We start from the raw sequence: 19,068 nt of genomic DNA, 5'->3' as shown, positions 1-19,068 counted from the left end.
CCCACTAACTGATACATGCTGTGAAACTCTTTCATGCACCTGATACCTGCAGCCCGGACTAATGTAATGCAGTTTTACCTGGTTGTCCTGCTACTTTCCTTGCAGTCTTCCTGTGGTTTCAAACTGCTGCACCATGGGTACTTCCCAGGGCCAAGAAGTGGGATCACATGTCCTGGTTATTGGTATACACAAACGTTCTGTTATTTTATCACTTACAGAGCCATCAATGGGCTCGACTTACCTAAAGCTTACCACCTTACTAGAACATGCTGCTCTCAAAATGCAGGTGTACTCATCATTCCCTGAATTTTCATGGTAAGAGCAGGAGGTAGATCTTATTTTCCAAGTCACCCTACTCTGGAAGCAGTCCTCTTTATGTTCAAAGTTTCCCATTTGAAGAGATTCTATTTAGTATTTGTTCAGTCTCACAGCATATGTTATCGAGTTGCCTGTACTTTACATTTTAACATCTTGTTTGGTTTTATGGCCTTGTCTAATGTTTACTTTAGTTTAATTTATTTTATATCACACTGTGATGTATTCATTACTCTTTAATTCTGAGCGAATTCTGTTTTATTTGTTTTATTACACTGTCATTGTTCTTTATGACTTTGGTTAGCTCTTTGTCTGTCACTTATGCTTGAAACGTGCTATATAAATTGAGATTAACTAAAATTATTTGCTGCAAACTTTAAACTGCATGCATAGTTGTTTTCAATAATTTAAAGACAGAAGGAAGATTAGTCTCCTGTTCCCCTGTTGCAGCTCTGACTGTTCTACTCTGTTTGCTCTGTGAAGCTTTCCAAACAGCTTAAAACAAGAATGCAGGCTGTCTGGGACAGCATTATTAGCTATGCTGAGTGGACCTGCACAGCAGAAGATTTATATGGTTTGTAATATAATAAGAACATAACAGCTGTTAATCCTTCAGCTTTTTAATGCATCCTTGGTCCTTTGGTGAATATTTTGTTAATGAACACAGTTGTATACTAAAGTTAAAGCTCAGAAAATACATATTTATGCAACAGAGAAAATTTGGTATAAAAAGCATTGTAGCACTTACTGTTTATCAATGGTAATTGCGCACTGTGCCAAAGGTCCAGTGGCTTACACGCCTTTTGCCACCCCTGGTTATGGTGTGTAACAAGTCTCAAAAGGAATTCATCTTTTACTGCAGCAGCAAACTCTCACACTAAACTAGAAAAGCACTCATAGAGTGCAAACCTCTCAGCTTTTTTCTATTCTGATGAGCTATACTCTGGATGACCACTGTATGTCAGCTGCTGATAGGGTGAGGAACCATGTGGGAATTCCAAGATGTCTTTCCAAGATCTGGCAAAGATAAAGAATCCTTAAAAACACTCCTGGAGCTCTTGATGATGCTCCTCATCAGCACCAAAATCTAATCAACTGTTCCTTGTCCTAATATGAACTATATCCAAATACATTCATAACTTTTTGAGATATTTTACAAACAGTCAGACACACAGAGTCAGGAAAATCTAGAAAGATTGGGAAAGGAGATAAGATCCGACTCTATGCTCCAATCTTATGGAAATGTTTGAGAAGACTGTCCTACTGGCATAAGGTTTGCTGTAAAAAGTATTAACAGTAGGTATGTTAATAATTGTGGTGCACATGATCTCATAAAGAAATCTGTTCTTCAATGTTGGATGTTTTAAATATTTCCAGTGTGAGATTGTCCTTGTACAATAAAAGACACATCTATATAAAAGCTTTTTACACATCTTTACCTGGAGGGCTGATAAGCAAGAAGGGCACTCTCTAATTAAATACAGCAGAAAACACCCTTCTGAATTTTAAATAAAATTTTTGCTTTCTGAAGGAAGTTTCTTCTAATGGGTTTTAACTAAAATGACGAAACAATATTGAAAATTATAAAACAGAATTCTGTTTACTGTGGTTTTAATCTGGCAAACACAGTAAAAAATTGTGTTTTATAACAAATAGCCATACGTTTTTTTTTGCCTTTATTACATTTTTCATAATTATGACAGATACCTTGTTTAGTGAAGCTAAGTAGCTAAAAATGACCAGTTGTGAAAGCATTATAAAGGTCATGGTGTCACTTCCTTCCCGGGCTTCCTTTCAACCACACTGTTAAACATGAAAACAGTAGTTCAAAGCTTGGAAGGGCACGTTCAATCAGTCGATGCTCTGTGTAAAATATATTACTGGTTTTGATTTAAGCAGATTATTGTGTTTATATTCAAATTAGTAATCTACTCCTTAATATTCCAGTTTAAAATGTTCTTATTCATTTAAATATACCTACTAGCAGAGAAAGTTTCCAGACCTGAATAAACACTTCTGGAGCTCCTGAAGCAGGATAAGATGCTGACTCCTGCAGTTAATAGTTGGAATATGCAAAATGAATAAAAAAAAAAATCAGTTCTAACTAGGATAGTGAAGCGCATGTAAATACAGTCGTTAATCATGATCAGCATATTTCTCTTTGGTGCTTCTGGAGAGCTGAGTGTGATGGCTGTTTGGGAAGCTGCAGAGTAGAAGGGACGGCACTCATAGCTCATTTCTTACCCTACTTTGAGGGTTTTTGTTTTTTTCTGGGGCAGCATATTTTATTTAATGACCAAACAGTGTGTAAAAAAGTTTGAGACATGTGCACAAATTTAAGGGGCTCTTCCTTTGCTTGTGCAACAACTTTCCGCCAACGTTCATGAAAGTCAGCAGGGGAAATGTGCTCTTCGCTTTCTATTCTTGGCAAAGCAAAATTCAGGCATAAGATGATAAGCCATAAAATGTTCAGGACCTGTTAACTTCATAAAGTATTGTTAGACAAGTCATGTCTAATGTTCCTGTTAGACTCTGGCTGAACACAGGGGTCCTAAAGCACGTCTGGGATTGTTGCTATTACTTGTAACACCATTTAAATCAAGTATGTTTAATCACATTGAAATAAAACTAAACCACTACTTATTAATGGTTTTAATGGATTTCAATAACAGATTCACATGCAACATTGACGCCTTGTGTCAAAATTTCCACACTGAATTTTTCAAACCCTATTTTGTCCATCTTATGTTGCTTGTGACAGCTGATGTAGCTGTAGTGGAGGACTTTCACCAACCCTGCTCTGACAGATCACACTGGGAAACATAAATGTACTCCCTGTCACTCAGTCAGGCTCTTAATGGGAGATTTTTACACCCAGAAACATTTCCGCAGCGACTCACTGTCACCGAGCACCCGACCCTGATGTTTTTTACATTAGCTTGACCTTGTGTGAATTTTTACTTACATCCTCTGCTCTGTCATGAGTTTCTTTTTTTTTTCAAATGTTGAAGTTCTCTACAAGATGTCTTTCTTGCTGAAGCTCAAAACCCCATCCATGTGACTTTAATGAAAGGGTTCCCCTAAGATTCAACTTGAAAAATGCCAGCTCAGTGTTTTTTTTGTTTTGTTTCAGTTCTGTAAAATCCACATGACTTGATTCTTTCTTCTATTCAAGTTCTTCTTATGTTTAAGTGAAGACCACAGAGGTGAGAACAAGTAATTTTTTTGCAAGTCACAAATAAGTTGAGTTGTTTCACCCAAATCTCGACTCAGGTCCCAAGTAAAGATATGAAACTCCCAAGACGAGTCTAACATCAAGGCATGCAAGTCTCAAGTTTTTAATTTCCAGTATAAATCAGGTCATTTGATCAATTATGTAATTTAATTAGGGTCATAATAATTTTGAGATTAAACAATTATGTTAAAAGGGTTTTGAATCCAGAACAAGCAGCAAGAGAACATAAACTGAAAATAAATGCTGATGTTGCTTTTTACAGGAAATATTAACTGAAATAATCAGATATCACTTGATGTCTGAAGATTGGAGATTTGTCTACCCAGTTGTCTGCTAGCATAAATGAACTTGATCCTTCCTGCTATTTTTTTGCACAGCACAAATCATCTCCTACCTTTCCCATTAGGACACAAAAGTTACTGCAACTCTCACCTTTAGGGTTTAGCTTTCAGTGACCCCATTTTCTGTATTCTGTGTAGGGTTAACTTTCCATCAGTGCCTTGAGTGCCTTGTTGCTGAAAAGCACTATATAAATAAACTTGACTTGACTTTCCATGCGAATTTAGATACTTTACATGGACTTTATTTGGACAAATATGGTCATTTCGGTTAATTTAAACAACATATAATATCCATCATTACTAAGAAGTTTTTGTTTTGTCATCCATGGGATATTTGCAAGCTAAATTCGATATTACCATAGATTAAATGTCCATCCGTCTATCCATTTTCTATTCCTGCTTCTACCGTACAGGGTCATGGGGAAGCTGGTGCCTCCAGCAGCCGACAGGCGAGTGGTGGGTGTACACCCTGGACAGATTACCAGTCCATCACAGGGTAGATTAAATATATTTACCGCAAATTATCATTTCAACTTAATTCATTGTTTGTGGTCCAAGGTTTCATATATGACTTTTGAAATTCCTGTTTACTCCTATAAGTTTGTGTTAATTCCTCATAAATCCATCTCAGTTCCCAGGTTAGGTTTAAGGGTGGATCCTTTAAAACTTGCTGGAATTTTTCAACTTTAAATCTTTGCTTCTCAGGCTACTTTCATGCTGGTCCAAAACTGCAAAACCACTCTTGTCTTGTCCTATTAGGTTCATCCAGTCTGCCTCAGAAATGCAGTGTGCTCTGCATTATACATGATGGAGCCTGAGAGTTCCTTGTCTGTTTTAAGATTCCACAAAATCTCCATGGACAAAACCAACAGATTTTGAATTTTGTGTGCATGATTACATCTGACTTGCCGAGGCGTGCACACAGATTGCTGATACAAGCAAAAATTATTCTGAAGACATGCCACAGTTGACAGGGCACAAGGTAAAGATGATACTGATGGTAATTCCTTCTGTTCAGTAGTGCAGAAGTGGATGATAGAGGTGCAGAAACCTCTCAGGGAAATTCTTCATCCTGATGCACATATACTTTCAAAGACATGTTTGGATAGTCTTGTGTACCCTTAAAGAGACATAACACAGAAATAAGAGTCAGAGTTTTTAGCTTCCTGGCTCCCTGTCATCTAGTCACAGCACAGCCAAATAAGGTTCACTAAAGGTATTAGTAACACCAGGCCTTCTGGTCCTGCTGTGAATCAGACTAACAGAGTTGAAAGATACAGTCACTTAACCAATTTGTCAAATGAAGAAAAATTAATCACCAAACTACTTAATAATTAGTCAGTCTTACAAGCACAGTAATAAGAAGAAATGTGACAAATTAGATCTCAAATGTGAAATGAATCGCTATTTTCTATTGTGAAAACCTTTATCCCACAGGAACTGTTTTCCAGTGACTTTGTGTTCTCTTGCTAGATTTGTTTTTGGCATCTTAAGAGGGATGTTTTTGTGTGAGAGCCATAAACCCATGACTGCTCACAGTAGATCACTGTCAGGATCACTCATTAAAAGCAGGTAAGAGTATCAGCACAGAGGATAATTGGTTTCCTGCATCCCACAGAATATGATTGTTGTGAAGTGAAGCTGTTACGATGTTCTCCTCAAAGCTCCCGGCCTTGTCTGACAAAGCAGAAATACTGCAAGATCGGCTGGAATTACTGATCTCCTGCTTAACTAGTCGGTTTGCAAGGTTGTCCCATCAAGGTTAATGCATTTTAATGCAATATCTGTCCAAATCTCATTCAGATCACAACGCAAAGTATTTATCATTACTGGACCGCAGTTTTAATTCATCTGCTGCCGAAAAAGTTTTTTTTAGTATATACAGGTCCTTCTCAAAATATTAGCATATTGTGATAAAGTTAATTATTTTCCATAATGTCATGATGAAAATTTAACATTCATATATTTTAGATTCATTGCACACTAACTGAAATATTTCAGGTCTTTCTTTGTCTTAATACGGATGATTTTGGCATACAGCTCATGAAAACCCAAAATTCCTATCTCACAAAATTAGCATATCATTAAAAGGGTCTCTAAACGAGCTATGAACCTAATCATCTGAATCAACGAGTTAACTCTAAACACCTGCAAAAGATTCCTGAGGCCTTTAAAACTCCCAGCCTGGTTCATCACTCAAAACCCCAATCATGGGTAAGACTGCCGACCTGACTGCTGTCCAGAAGGCCACTATTGACACCCTCAAGCAAGAGGGTAAGACACAGAAAGACATTTCTGAACGAATAGGCTGTTCCCAGAGTGCTGTATCAAGGCACCTCAGTGGGAAGTCTGTGGGAAGGAAAAAGTGTGGCAGAAAACGCTGCACAACGAGAAGAGGTGACCGGACCCTGAGGAAGATTGTGGAGAAGGGCCGATTCCAGACCTTGGGGGACCTGTGGAAGCAGTGGACTGAGTCTGGAGTAGAAACATCCAGAGCCACCGTGCACAGGCGTGTGCAGGAAATGGGCTACAGGTGCCGCATTCCCCAGGTCAAGCCACTTTTGAACCAGAAACAGCGGCAGAAGCGCCTGACCTGGGCTACAGAGAAGCAGCACTGGACTGTTGCTCAGTGGTCCAAAGTACTTTTTTTGGATGAAAGCAAATTCTGCATGTCATTCGGAAATCAAGGTGCCAGAGTCTGGAGGAAGACTGGGGAGAAGGAAATGCCAAAATGCCAGAAGTCCAATGTCAAGTACCCACAGTCAGTGATGGTCTGGGGTGCCGTGTCAGCTGCTGGTGTTGGTCCACTGTGTTTTATCAAGGGCAGGGTCAATGCAGCTAGCTATCAGGAGATTTTGGAGCACTTCATGCTTCCATTTGCTGAAAGGCTTTATGGAGATGAACATTTCATTTTTCAGCACGACCTGGCACCTGCTCACAGTGCCAAAACCACTGGTAAATGGTTTACTGACCATGGTATCACTGTGCTCAATTGGCCTGCCAACTCTCCTGACCTGAACCCCATAGAGAATCTGTGGGATATTGTGAAGAGAACGTTGAGAGACTCAAGACCCAACACTCTGGATGAGCTAAAGGCCGCTATCGAAGCATCCTGGGCCTCCATAAGACCTCAGCAGTGCCACAGGCTGATTGCCTCCATGCCACGCCGCATTGAAGCAGTCATTTCTGCGAAAGGATTCCCGACCAAGTATTGAGTGCATAACTGTACATGATTATTTGAAGGTTGACGTTTTTGTATTAAAAACACTTTTCTTTTATTGGTCGGATGAAATATGCTAATTTTGTGAGATAGGAATTTTGGGTTTTCATGAGCTGTATGCCAAAATCATCCGTATTAAGACAATAAAAGACCTGAAATATTTCAGTTAGTGTGCAATGAATCTAAAATATATGAATGTTAAATTTTCATCATGACATTATGGAAAATAATGAACTTTATCACAATATGCTAATATTTTGAGAAGGACCTGTACACCGAGGAAAACTACAAGGAAGCTTGTAATCAAGATTAGCTCCCAATGTGTAGCATATCTTCTGGGAAGTTTCTGTTATAATTTCAGCAATTTAAAACAGGGAAGAAAAAATAGACAAACTTTTGCATTGGATGCACTGGTGCACTTAATAGTTTCAATTAGGTGCACTTCTGTTGCAAATTGTTGTCTATTCCCATGCAGATTAAAAGTAATATTAAGCATCTTGATTATTGCCCCACAAATTCATAACGGCTACCAATATTTTGCTTTTGTAAAAAATGTGTTGTAAATATCTAGTAAAAATACATAATGAAGTTATGCTTTTATTATTTACATTTGTGGTAGTAGTTCACTCACTGTCACAAGTTAACTCACCAAGAAACACAGGATGTCGTCTACTTTGTATTTTTTCTGATTGATATGCAAAAGAGGTCTGTTGGGAACCAGATCTAAATGAGAAGTTAAAAACGTTTAATAACTTCTATATTTGCAAATGTTGCATTTTGACAGTGGCATTACTTTCACTGTGAAACAACACCACTACAAGAGACATCTGTGCAGAGCCTAATGTGTTTACTACATTTTCCATTTTCTATACTCCTCCATAAAACCTCACAGGGGAGGTTTGAGAGGGGAACTGGTGCCTATCTCCAGCACTCAATGGGTGAGAGGCAGGGTACATCCTGGAAATGTTTCCTCGCTATCAAAGGGAACACTGTGAGACATACAAGACAAAAACAGCGCACACACACTCACACACACACACACACACACACACACACACACACACACACACACACACACGCACGCACACACACACACGCACGCACACACACACACACGCACACACACACACACCATATGGTTTGCAACCATGGAAAATAAGTTAGATTTCTAATTACATGTGTGACCCAAATGGCTTGTGCCCTGGAGCCATTTAATAACATAAGACTCAGTTGATAAAAACAGAAACCTCTGAGCCATGTTGCTACAAAAAGTATCTTTTTAAGGTATTTCAGTTATACTGATGTGGAAATATTTTCTCTGCAAAAATTACATCATGCTGTTTCATTTCAAAGAGCAAGGGTTTGTGCAGGAAGCTGTCCATCTCACCACTGATGTTTTGATGACTTAATCAGATCCTAGATTGGATGGTAAAGAGACCTGTCCACACTGGTCTGCTAACCTTGTTCAGCAGTATGCAGGAGCCTATGAGATTCTCACGGTATGATTACTTTGAGTAGAAAGGTCACGGTTTTACAGTTTCACAGTATTAACATACATAAAAGAATATGTATAACATGATTTAATTTCTTTAAACAGAAAGAAATTAGTCATTTTTACAGCTTCTCAAAGTTGGATTAGGATTTAAGTGAAGTGTTATAGACTGCTGACCAGCAGTGTGCAACACCAGGTGGGGTAGGGGCAGTAATCCATACAACCAGACGGAACTACAGCCATTCTAGCGGTTTCTCTGGCATCTTATTAAAAGAACTGGAAAACAAATCAGTTTTAGTGGTTTTCAAACTGTAACTGTTATGATCCTTGAGGTACCTGCAACTGGACCATGCCTAGTTGTCAAACATTCATTCCTTCATTCATCTTCTATACCTAGTTGTCAAACAATTACTTTAAAATTGTATTTTATTTACTAAACATTTGCTTAGAGTTGTATGCTAGACAGATTTAGGCAGCCAAAGTTTAGTCCTCTTTCTTAGAATGGAACTGACGTAAAGTGCTCAAGATTATAAAAAAACATTGAATAAAGCAATTTTCACAGGTTACAAACTGCTTATTTCTTTAATCACTGTTGATTATTTCACTCCCGTCTTGTCAAACATTTTAGTTTAAGTACCTTTGTTTGTTTGCATCAGCTGTGTACAACTTTCCCCACTTACTCATAATATGACTTTAACAGGAAGGAAACTCAAATTATACTACACTTTGGAACTAACTTTGTAGAGTCATGCTGTTAAAAATGTTAAATGGTTTTCAAGTTTCAACAACAGACAAAATCTATAACATTTGAAGACCAACAAACAGTCAGCGGTATAGCAACATCTCCAATGTTCTGTGAGGTAAAATGATTTTTTTCTGTCAAAGCCCCAACAGTGGTGGTGTAGGGGTTAAGCGTGCGACCACATATAGAGGCTAGAGTCTTCGAAGCGGCCGTCCCGGACCTGGTGACCTTTGCCGAATGTCTCCCCCTCTCTTTGCCCCTCTTTCCTGTCTACCTACTATCAAAAAATAAAAAATTAAGGCCTCTAGTGCCGAAAAAATATCTTTAAAGCCCCAACAGTGCAGTAGAAAACGTTTTGCTTAGAGAACTTAAAGTGGTGATTTTACCAGTGTGTGTAGCTTTTTTTCCCTCTGTATTCCTTGTTCATTACTACCCCGTGGTGTAGCTGAGACGGCTGCGCTTGTGTTGTCTACTCATGCATATGACTCTCTGTCTGAGCGAACTGCCAGTTTCCTTCTACCACTGAACTTTTTCTTTCAAAGAACAAATATTTGAATCTTCTATTTTTTTGGAGGTTTGACCTTCTCACAGAGATCTGTTTAATCCAATATCTGAGAATTGAAAAAATGGCACCATTACGAACAGTTGAAGACATGGCCAGTTGAATATTAATCAGAGAAGCATTTCAGAGGCCAAAGATAACTGGAGGAACTGCAGAGATCCAGATCAATTTGTCATGCACTCCATAAATCTGGACTTTATGGAAGAGGGGCAAGAAGAAAAAAACTGATAAAAGAAAGCCAGAAGAAGTTCTACTTACAGTTTTCCAAAAGTCATGTAGGGGACATGGATAAATAATACTTGCCATCACCCTGTACACCATCATTTTCACCATTGTCTGTGGCAATAGAGCTAAATAGAGAGCAGGCCTGGAAGAAAACCTGTTAAAGGCTGAGGATACTTGAGACTGGCGCAAAGGTAAAGCTTCCATCAGAACCCGAAACATAGGGTCCACAGAATGGTTTAAATCAAAACTTAATCATGTGTGAATGTTGCCAAGACCTAGTTCAAATGGAGAATTATTGGCAAGATGTGCAATTTGTTCACAGATGCTCTCCATCCAGTCTAACTGGGCTTTATATTTTTTGCAAACATTTATTTTCAGTTTCTAAATGTACAAATCCCCAAAAAACTTGCAGCTGTAATTGCAGAGAAAGATGTGACAGATTTTCGACTCAAGGCCGCTGAAAACATGTAAATTTCAGATTTTTTATGTAAAAAATTTAACTATTTGCTACTTTGTGTTGGTGTGTCACATAAAGTCCCTGTAAAACACATTGAGGTTTGTGGTTGCAGTATGACAAAATGTGAAGAAGTTCAGGAGTTACAACAATGTCTAACAATGTTACAACCTGAAAAATCTAGAAAACTGCAAAACCAGGCATTGATGGATGATGTCCATATTAAAACAATCAACCATATACTCCAATTAATAATATATGCCACTATGTTGCCATTTTATCAGTGAGTTTAACAGTATTTAATCAAAATGGAACAGATGGCAGGCAGGTTTATAATGCAGGAGAGGTTGTCTCAGTGGCTGATGCATCAAGAGTGTGCCCAACAGCTAACGATCCCAAAGGTGATAGAGATATCCAATCGACGGACCGATAATGAGACAGAGAGGGAGCGACTGTGAGAGGACGGTTCAGTGAGAACTCTTCCAAAAACAAAGAGAGGATGCATCCATCCTTTGCTTGACTTTTCATCCCTGTACAAAAAAATCGTCATGGCAGAGGCTCGTGTATTTTTAGATGGCCTTTTTACGCAGTGTTTCAGTCGTGCACACTGCATGCAATCAAAGATGAGAGTTTAAAAGTGAAAGTGGCAATTGCTTTGCAGAGTCACGCCAGTGTGTTTCAGACGGACAAAATAATTCCTGGAAACGTAGAAACACGGTGATAAGTAATGAAGACGTAGTTAAAGCTCAAGGGCCCTGTTTTGTGGACTGTATTTTTTAATGTGTTTCCCCACTTGGTGATTGCACTGCAACACAGCGTAGCCAAACAGCTCCGACTGCAGTGCTGTGTTTTACTGTGGCTGTGTGGGTGTGAGTCTGTTTTAAAAAAATGTGAGGAGAGGAGGAGGTACAGTTTAATAGCACACCCCAGAGCATGTGTGAACACAAGCTGCACTATATGAATACTGCTTTTCTACCACTAAGGTTGAAACACAGGAAACTCTCCTGAATCTCAGTGGTTTGGGATGATTGTTATGTAAAATAAGACAGCAGAGGGATCCAGCTTCAGTTATATGTTTGCATTAGTGGGAATATTGTCTTTGTGGAAAACAGAAACTGGGTTCATTTATTCAAACCACAACTAATATGGTGAGCAATAGACAGCAGTCAGTCTGTTCACCTAGTTGGACTCAGCTCACAGGCCCAGCTTTTAAACATAGCCTAAAACCTTTTGAACAGTTGATGTTGGGGCTGTTCAAAAATGTTAATGTTAGTCAAAAATGACTATTGGTGTATGTTTGGGATCATTGTCCTGTTGCAAGGTGAGGTTTAAGATGGTTTTATGCTGTTGATTTGAGATGTCTTCAAAATCTCATCCACTGGTTGTGATGCACCATTAACACTGGCATTATAGTAGGTCCTTACCATGATGCTGCCACCACCCTGCTTGATAGGTGGTACAGTGTTCTTAGGTTTGAATGTCCCACGAATCAGTCTTTGTTTTATCAGACCATAAAACATGTCTCCAGAAGGCATATGGCAACTCAATGTAACAGCATTTTTATATATATTTTATGTTATTTTGAATTTGAGGCATCCAATATTTAAGATGACATCAGTTATAATCACAATATGATTCAGTTCAAATGTTCTATATTAACAGAAGAAGCAAAATCAAACCAAAAATGATAAGTAATGTAATTAAAGAACATGAAGCCATCTTGTGTTAAAACCCAAATTCTATTTTGCAATTTTCATTTAATTTCCCCTCTTATCAATCAGAATGTGATTTTTCTTTCCATGACAAAAATGCTGTTCAGAATATTCACAATCAACAACCAATCACCCATAGCTGTGGTCTCTGTCTTGAGCCATTGTCTAATGATGAATAAAATATTTGGGCAGCTGCAGATTTTAGTCACACTTGAAGGTGTATGTTTTGGAGCAGACCCTCAGTCCAAGCTCAGTCTCCTTGGAAAGGGACACTGATGTTCCAGCTGTTTCCAATTTATGGTTTGCAGTTCCTGGGTTTGTTCTTGGACATCCCAAATGATTGCCCTCCTTCTGAAAGTGAACGTTTGGGCCAGAGTGTGTACCGAAACGAGCTGCACCATTTCAGATATCAAGCAGCCAGAATTGCTGATGGCTTTAAAACATTTGTAGTTTTTTAGCTTGCTGAGCAACTTTTGCTCAATTATCATTGGCGCTGTATTCATGTATTTAATCCTCTAAGCATACTTTTTGAGCATATATGGAGTAGCGCAAATCCACAGCAAAATAACATTCGTGCACCAAATTCGTATTTTTAAATTCATTAAAGGTGCTTCACAACAGCCTATTGGATGACCTTACTGTGAACTATGACGCCCTACAGTTTGCAGAGAAGCAGAGACAGAGGTCCTGAAGAAGGTTGATGTAGCTAGTACTGTGGTGAAAAAAATAATATATCGTCAATCCCCCCATATAAGAAAGAATTTCATAATGGGTGTATTACACCAGTATTTATTATCCATATACGTTTAAAGCCCTGGTATAACTAAACTTCTATCCACCCCTTTGTGTTCACCAGGACTACACATTGACCATGTACTTTCAACAAGCATGGCGGGACAAACGCCTCTCGTACTCAGAGATCGCCTACAACCTGACGCTGGACAACCGGGTGGCTGACCAGTTGTGGGTCCCTGATACCTACTTCCTCAATGACAAGAAGTCCTTTGTTCACGGCGTCACGGTCAAGAACAGGATGATCCGTCTCCACCCGGATGGGACGGTACTTTATGGACTCCGGTGAGTCAGTTATACCTGTAGTTTTTGAACTGCCTGTGACATAAAGTATAACAGATAATGTTTGTGAGTTTTTTTGATGGCACCTATGTATACGTATTTATTCAACAAAAGCTTTTTTTCTTAAATTATAGAGTAACAAACCTAAACTAGTAAACGGTCTATACACACACAACACCACATTTTTAAACAAAGATAATTAAACACACACTGGATGTGGAGTGGGTGTCTGTGTATATAGAGAGAAAATGAGGGAAGATTATTGCTGTGCTCTCTTTGTAGTCAGAAATCAGTCAGAAATACAACAAGAACACTTTCTGGGAAAGTCAGAGGTCATCAAACCCCTTTGGGTTTGGTATCCGATATGGCTGCTGTGCACAGGAAACATTTAGAAGGTTGCAGGTATAAACTATTAATTAGCATTAATGGTTTCTTATGAAACCAGTGGCACATATAGTGATGCACAACCTCTATTAGTGAGCATGTTCCTTAAGTGTTTGAATGACTAAATTGTAGTTAGGACCACAACAGTGTGGATCACCCAGCAGTTGTGGTGCTATTAGTAGAAATACAAGCCATTATGAATGTTTTTCTCTCTAATAAAGGGACATGTTCACAATTCAAGGTTGTGCAGTACTATGAAATGCCACTAGTTTAATGGTATACATACTATCAGAGGGGCTAATTACGCTTAACCAGTCACTTAGTTATATGTCGCTGGCACTGGGTTGGACCCCCTATTACCTTCAGAAATGAAGCATCATACAGCTACTGCAGATTTGTGGGCTGCGCATCCATGATGTAAAACTCCGCTTCCACCACATCCCAAATATGCTCTACTGGGTTGAGATGATGACTGTGGAGGCCGTTGTAGGTCTCTGACATGAAGCATTTTCCTGCTATAATTAGCCATCAGTAGATAAGTATGCTTGGTCAAAGAGGCCCGGAGATGGTCAGCAGCAATACTCAGTTAGACATGAGAATCCGCCACACTGTCATCAACCTGGACAATTAATGAAATTCAAGATGAATCCATCTTCCATGTTGTTTATTCTGATCGTACCCTTTGAATATCACAGCTAACATTGAGAGTTATCAAACCAGACAACGTTTTCCAAATCTGTTGTTATGCATTTGTGTGCACATTGTTCTATTAGTTTTCCGTTCTTGTCTGATTAGCACCCAGTTTTGGTCTTCTTCTGCAGCTGGCCAGCTGCTTTAAGGTTTAACAAGTTGATATCTAGAGATAGGATTTTCCACATAGCTTGGTTCTAACGAGTGGTTATTTGAGCTATTGTTGCCTTTTTGCAATCCCAAACCAGTCTGCCTACTCTTCTCTGGTCTCTGACATCAACAAGATATTTACTTTTTTACTGACCGCTCTCTGTAAACCTAAGAAATGGTTACAGATAAGTATTTTTGTAATACTCAAGCCATCTCATTTGTCACCAAGCACCATGCTACGTTCAAAGCCACTCAAATCCTCCTTCCTCCACTTTAAAGCTCATTCATCTCACCATATCTAGATGCTTAAATGCAAGAAGACTCTGCCATGTGATTGATTTGCTATTTGTGTTAACAAGCAACTAAACAGGTTTACCTAATAAAGTGGCTGGTGAATGTAGTCCAATGTACAGTAGAAATATTGAGTCCAGCGTTGCTCAGAGACCTCTAGTTCTCCAAGTGAGAATTTTGAGCTCATTGGGCTTTCTTAAAGTTTTCTGACTTGAAACTGGAAAATTAGACTTCAGAGTACAAAGAAAGCACAGCATAATACCCAAAGGGTTGTGAATTTAATCATGAATATCCCTCATGTCAACAGGATTATCTGGAGCCCCCATAATTTGGGATCTGCAGTCTGTCCGGATTTACTGTATTTATTTGTATTTTTTTACAAAAAGGAAAAAGCACAATAACTAGCATGAGCACTGCCGCTTCCGGGAAGTTTGACAGTGTTAGCAATGGCCGCTAATTTAAATCTGTAGTCACTGAGGGATGATGCGCAGCTGAGATCTTGTGAGAACTGTGCGTAAGTAATACGGCGGTATACTGGTAAACAAAAAAAAAAACATGACAAACTCAGGTAAAACAAGGCAATAAATTCAAGCCAAACATAGAAACGTTTAAAATGCTAACCACTGTCTCCTATTCTCCCAATAAAACAAACTGGACGAGGAAATCCTGGAGAGTCTGGAGCTACGTGGACGAATGTTTTGAAAACATTGTAATGGACAAGCCACAAATATTTGCACCCATGACCACACCAACATCCCCTGTTAAAACCAGGCAAAGACCCAGTATTTCCTTTCAGCTACCGTACCAAACCCCTTATTAGCGTTGATATTAAAATAATCTGTAAAGCCCTCACAAAAAGACTAGAAAAGGTAAGTCCCCTCATAATACATCCTGACCAGACTGGTTTTATAAAAGGGAAGCATTCATCCACAAATTCACCCAGATTACTTAATTTAATTGACTATTTCTACAGGAAAAATCTTGAGACTAATATATTATCTCTAGATGCAGAAAAAGCATTGACCCAGTTAACTGGAAATTCTTGTTTGCAACCTTGAGTAAATTTGGTTTTGGTAACTCTTTCAAAAACTTGTTAAAAATATTATACAGTATTATACAGCATGTATCAGGACAAATAACCAAACATCCTCAAGCTTCTGTCTTCAGAGGGGCACCAAGCAGGGATGTCCTCTTTCTCCCTCATTATTTGCAATTTTTATTGAACCACTAGCGGCAGCAATCAGGCAAATTAAAGATATTAATGGCATAAAATGCATAAATATTGAACATAAAAATCAGTCTTCATGTGGATGATGTATTACTTTTTCTCAAACATTCAAACCCTCCATTTTTCAGGTAATTGGATTGATAAATTCTTTCTCAAGAGTTTCAGATTATTCTATAAATTGTTAAAATCTACAGTTCTTCCATTTAATTGTTCTTTCCACAATCCTCTTAAAATACAACTGCAGTCAGGGAATATTACATATTTGGGTATTAATGTTTCTCCTAGATTGGCAGATTTAAGAAAACTAAACCACATCCCGCTTAAAAAAAAAAGCAAAAGATGATCCTGCTAGATTTATATCTCAGTTCTCAATGATCCCAAATAAACCGTCATCTGACTGGTTTAGATCTCTGGACTCCTGCATCACAAAATTTCTTTGGAAAGATAAACCCCGCTTATTAACTTAAAAAAACGCTACAGAAGACCAAAGATAAAGAAAGACTAGATCTGCCTAACTTTCATCATTACTTCTTAGCCAACAGGCTACAATACATCTCAAAATGGTTTAAACACAGTTCTCTAGATGGACCCTGGCTAGACATAGAACAGACATTATTCAATAATATTAAGATTTCAGATCTACCATTTATTAGCTCAAATATAAAATTACATGTATACTTTAAAGGCCTCAATATTAGCTCTGCTCTGACAGCATGTGGGAGTATCTAAAAATGACAGGATCTTTACTAATCCCATGCACAACCATCTGGAATAACCCTGACATCTTACAGAAAAAATAATATGATAAACCCTCCAGATTGGAGGAGTAAAGGAATTGAATACCTGGAACATTCTGCCTATCTCCATCCTGGAGTGAAGAGGACCACCTCCTAGGTCTGTGGGCTGGTTGCCTTGCCCCTCAGGGGTATCAGTACCTGGACCAGGGAGCATAGAGTATGTAGGGGGAGTGTGAGTGAGTGTATGAAGTATAATTTTGTTTCTTTATGTTGGCTGTGTGGGTGTGAGTGTTTTTATGTATAGGCATGAGGGAGAGAAGGTGTGATTGTGACAGGGTGCCCCTGTTTTTGTGTCAGGTTGGGTCTTGGGGTGCTCCCTCTCTTAGATCAGCTTAGGCCCCCCATCAAATATGGAGCCTATTTTCTCCCCATCACCCTCCCTGGCGGTGGCTGGTGTCTCTGCCCGCTGGTGGTTCTCGGTATCTGGGGCTAGATGCTTTGGTGTGTGCCGCCTCAATCTCGGTGGCTGCTTGCCAGAGCCTAGGCCCCAGGCTCTGTTGGGCCTCTGCTTGGGTGGTGATATGCCCCGGGGTCTTGAGTCTCCGGGTCCATGGCTGGATTTGCGCCGGCTGCTGGCAGGGCCTGTAGGCCCGTCGCTGCAGCTCCCTGGGGCTTCTGCACCGTGGCTGCTGAGTGGTTCCCTGAGGCTCTCCTCTGCTCTTCTCTGGAGGGGTGGCGGTAGTCCAGGAAGTGGTCCTCCTGGGGTTCCCGTGCCTTTGGTGTCTGTGGCTAAGATCTCCTTTGTGTCTGTCTCGGGTCCAGGGGGGCAGGTCTGTGGCTCCTTACACTCGCTATTGCATATTTTTATGGAGAAACCCTATATATTCAAGCGCACTCACACTTACACCCAAAGGTGTTTGGACGCAGGTGTCAACAGATACACAGATGTTCTATATTGAGCTGCAGTTACCACTGAATACATCTTGCATTCATTAGTATATATTGTCAATATGCGACAGTAGTCAAGAACCCTGTTTTGTAAATTCATGGAACTGTCTATAAAATGTAATGATTCTTAATTCTGGGGATGCAGTTTTCCAAGTATGAGTGGTCCTGTTAGAGATAGCTTACTGCCTGCTGCCTGCTCTAAGTTTTTATTTTATTTGATGACAATATTTAGAGGTGCCGAAACTGGACCATGCGAAACTTAAACACTACTGCGACATCGGGTTCTTTAATCCTGTTTTCCCAGCATAAAAAATTCTGTTCAGTTAAAGCTCTGCAGAAGTCATATGATTTATTCATTATTATAAAGATTGTCTGTATAATCTCTCCAGTGACAGTGTAGTCTTTCCTGTTTGTGTTGAACTGATAGGACAGTAGTTCACATTTATCCTGGTGGCATTTACATCTGCGTTGTTGGATGTTTCCTAAATTGAATTGTGTTTAAAACTTTCAAATGTGTGCTAACACATTAACATGAATGTAAAGCCCCCGTGGTCCCCAAAGTCAATCTACAGCTGCTTCAATGGTAACAATTTTAAGCAATGAGTTTGTGTTTTCCAGTAAATCTGAAATATTATAAAATGCTTTAAATGGTTATTTGTAGAGTTTGTGAAATTGGCAAATAAAATTAGTTTTTGATGTTCCTGAACAACAGGTGAGTCATTAGTAGTGCAGTATGCAACACCAATTAGTTTTACAAATACCCATATTATATGCCTTTTCCTATATTTGTCATGATCTGCCTGGGTTAGGCTTTTAAGTTGGAGTTCCTTGTCTGTTCCCTCTCCTTTAGATGCGGTCATTTCAGTTCATTCATATTAGACCAGATTTATGTGTTTAGATAATTATGTTCTTTAGCTCCTTCTTTATTACTTCTATTCCTGTTTGGTGAGTTATGTTTTATTCTCTGTTCATCTGTGTTAATCAGCCTCCCTCCATCAGTTGCTCAGCATTCCTTGTCACCAGCTGCCTCATATTCTTCCTGATTAGTTCCCTTGGTTCATTGGCCCATTCTCCTCCCTAGCTCAGTATTTATACTCGCTGGTTTAATTTTCTCACTACTGGATCATACTGTTTACCTGTTAACTACCTGCTTCATCCCTGTACTCGTTCATGTTCTGTGCCCTGCCTCCCTGTAAGTTTTCTTGTGTTTTGTTATTAATGGAACTGATCTACTCACCATGCAACTTGAAGCTCCTGATCTGCACGTT

The 19,068-nt window shown here is 39.2% G+C and overlaps 1 protein-coding gene across 3 annotated transcripts in view; it reads left to right on the top strand.

Annotated features, from left to right (window-relative positions):
* The window catches only part of gabrb2a (gamma-aminobutyric acid type A receptor subunit beta2a), an 85,109-nt gene that overhangs the window by 24,564 nt on the left and 41,477 nt on the right, over nucleotides 1-19,068 (top strand). For all 3 annotated transcript variants that reach the window (XM_047353989.1, XM_047353984.1, XM_047353983.1), the window contains one exon: nucleotides 13,155-13,375. In XM_047353989.1, the coding sequence (XP_047209945.1) occupies nucleotides 13,155-13,375 (221 nt within the window). The remainder of the gene's footprint in view (nucleotides 1-13,154; nucleotides 13,376-19,068) is intronic.

This window comes from Girardinichthys multiradiatus, chromosome 23, assembly GCF_021462225.1.
Source record: "Girardinichthys multiradiatus isolate DD_20200921_A chromosome 23, DD_fGirMul_XY1, whole genome shotgun sequence".
Lineage (NCBI taxonomy): Eukaryota > Metazoa > Chordata > Actinopteri > Cyprinodontiformes > Goodeidae > Girardinichthys > Girardinichthys multiradiatus.
This window is presented reverse-complemented; position numbering and strand designations above follow the sequence as displayed.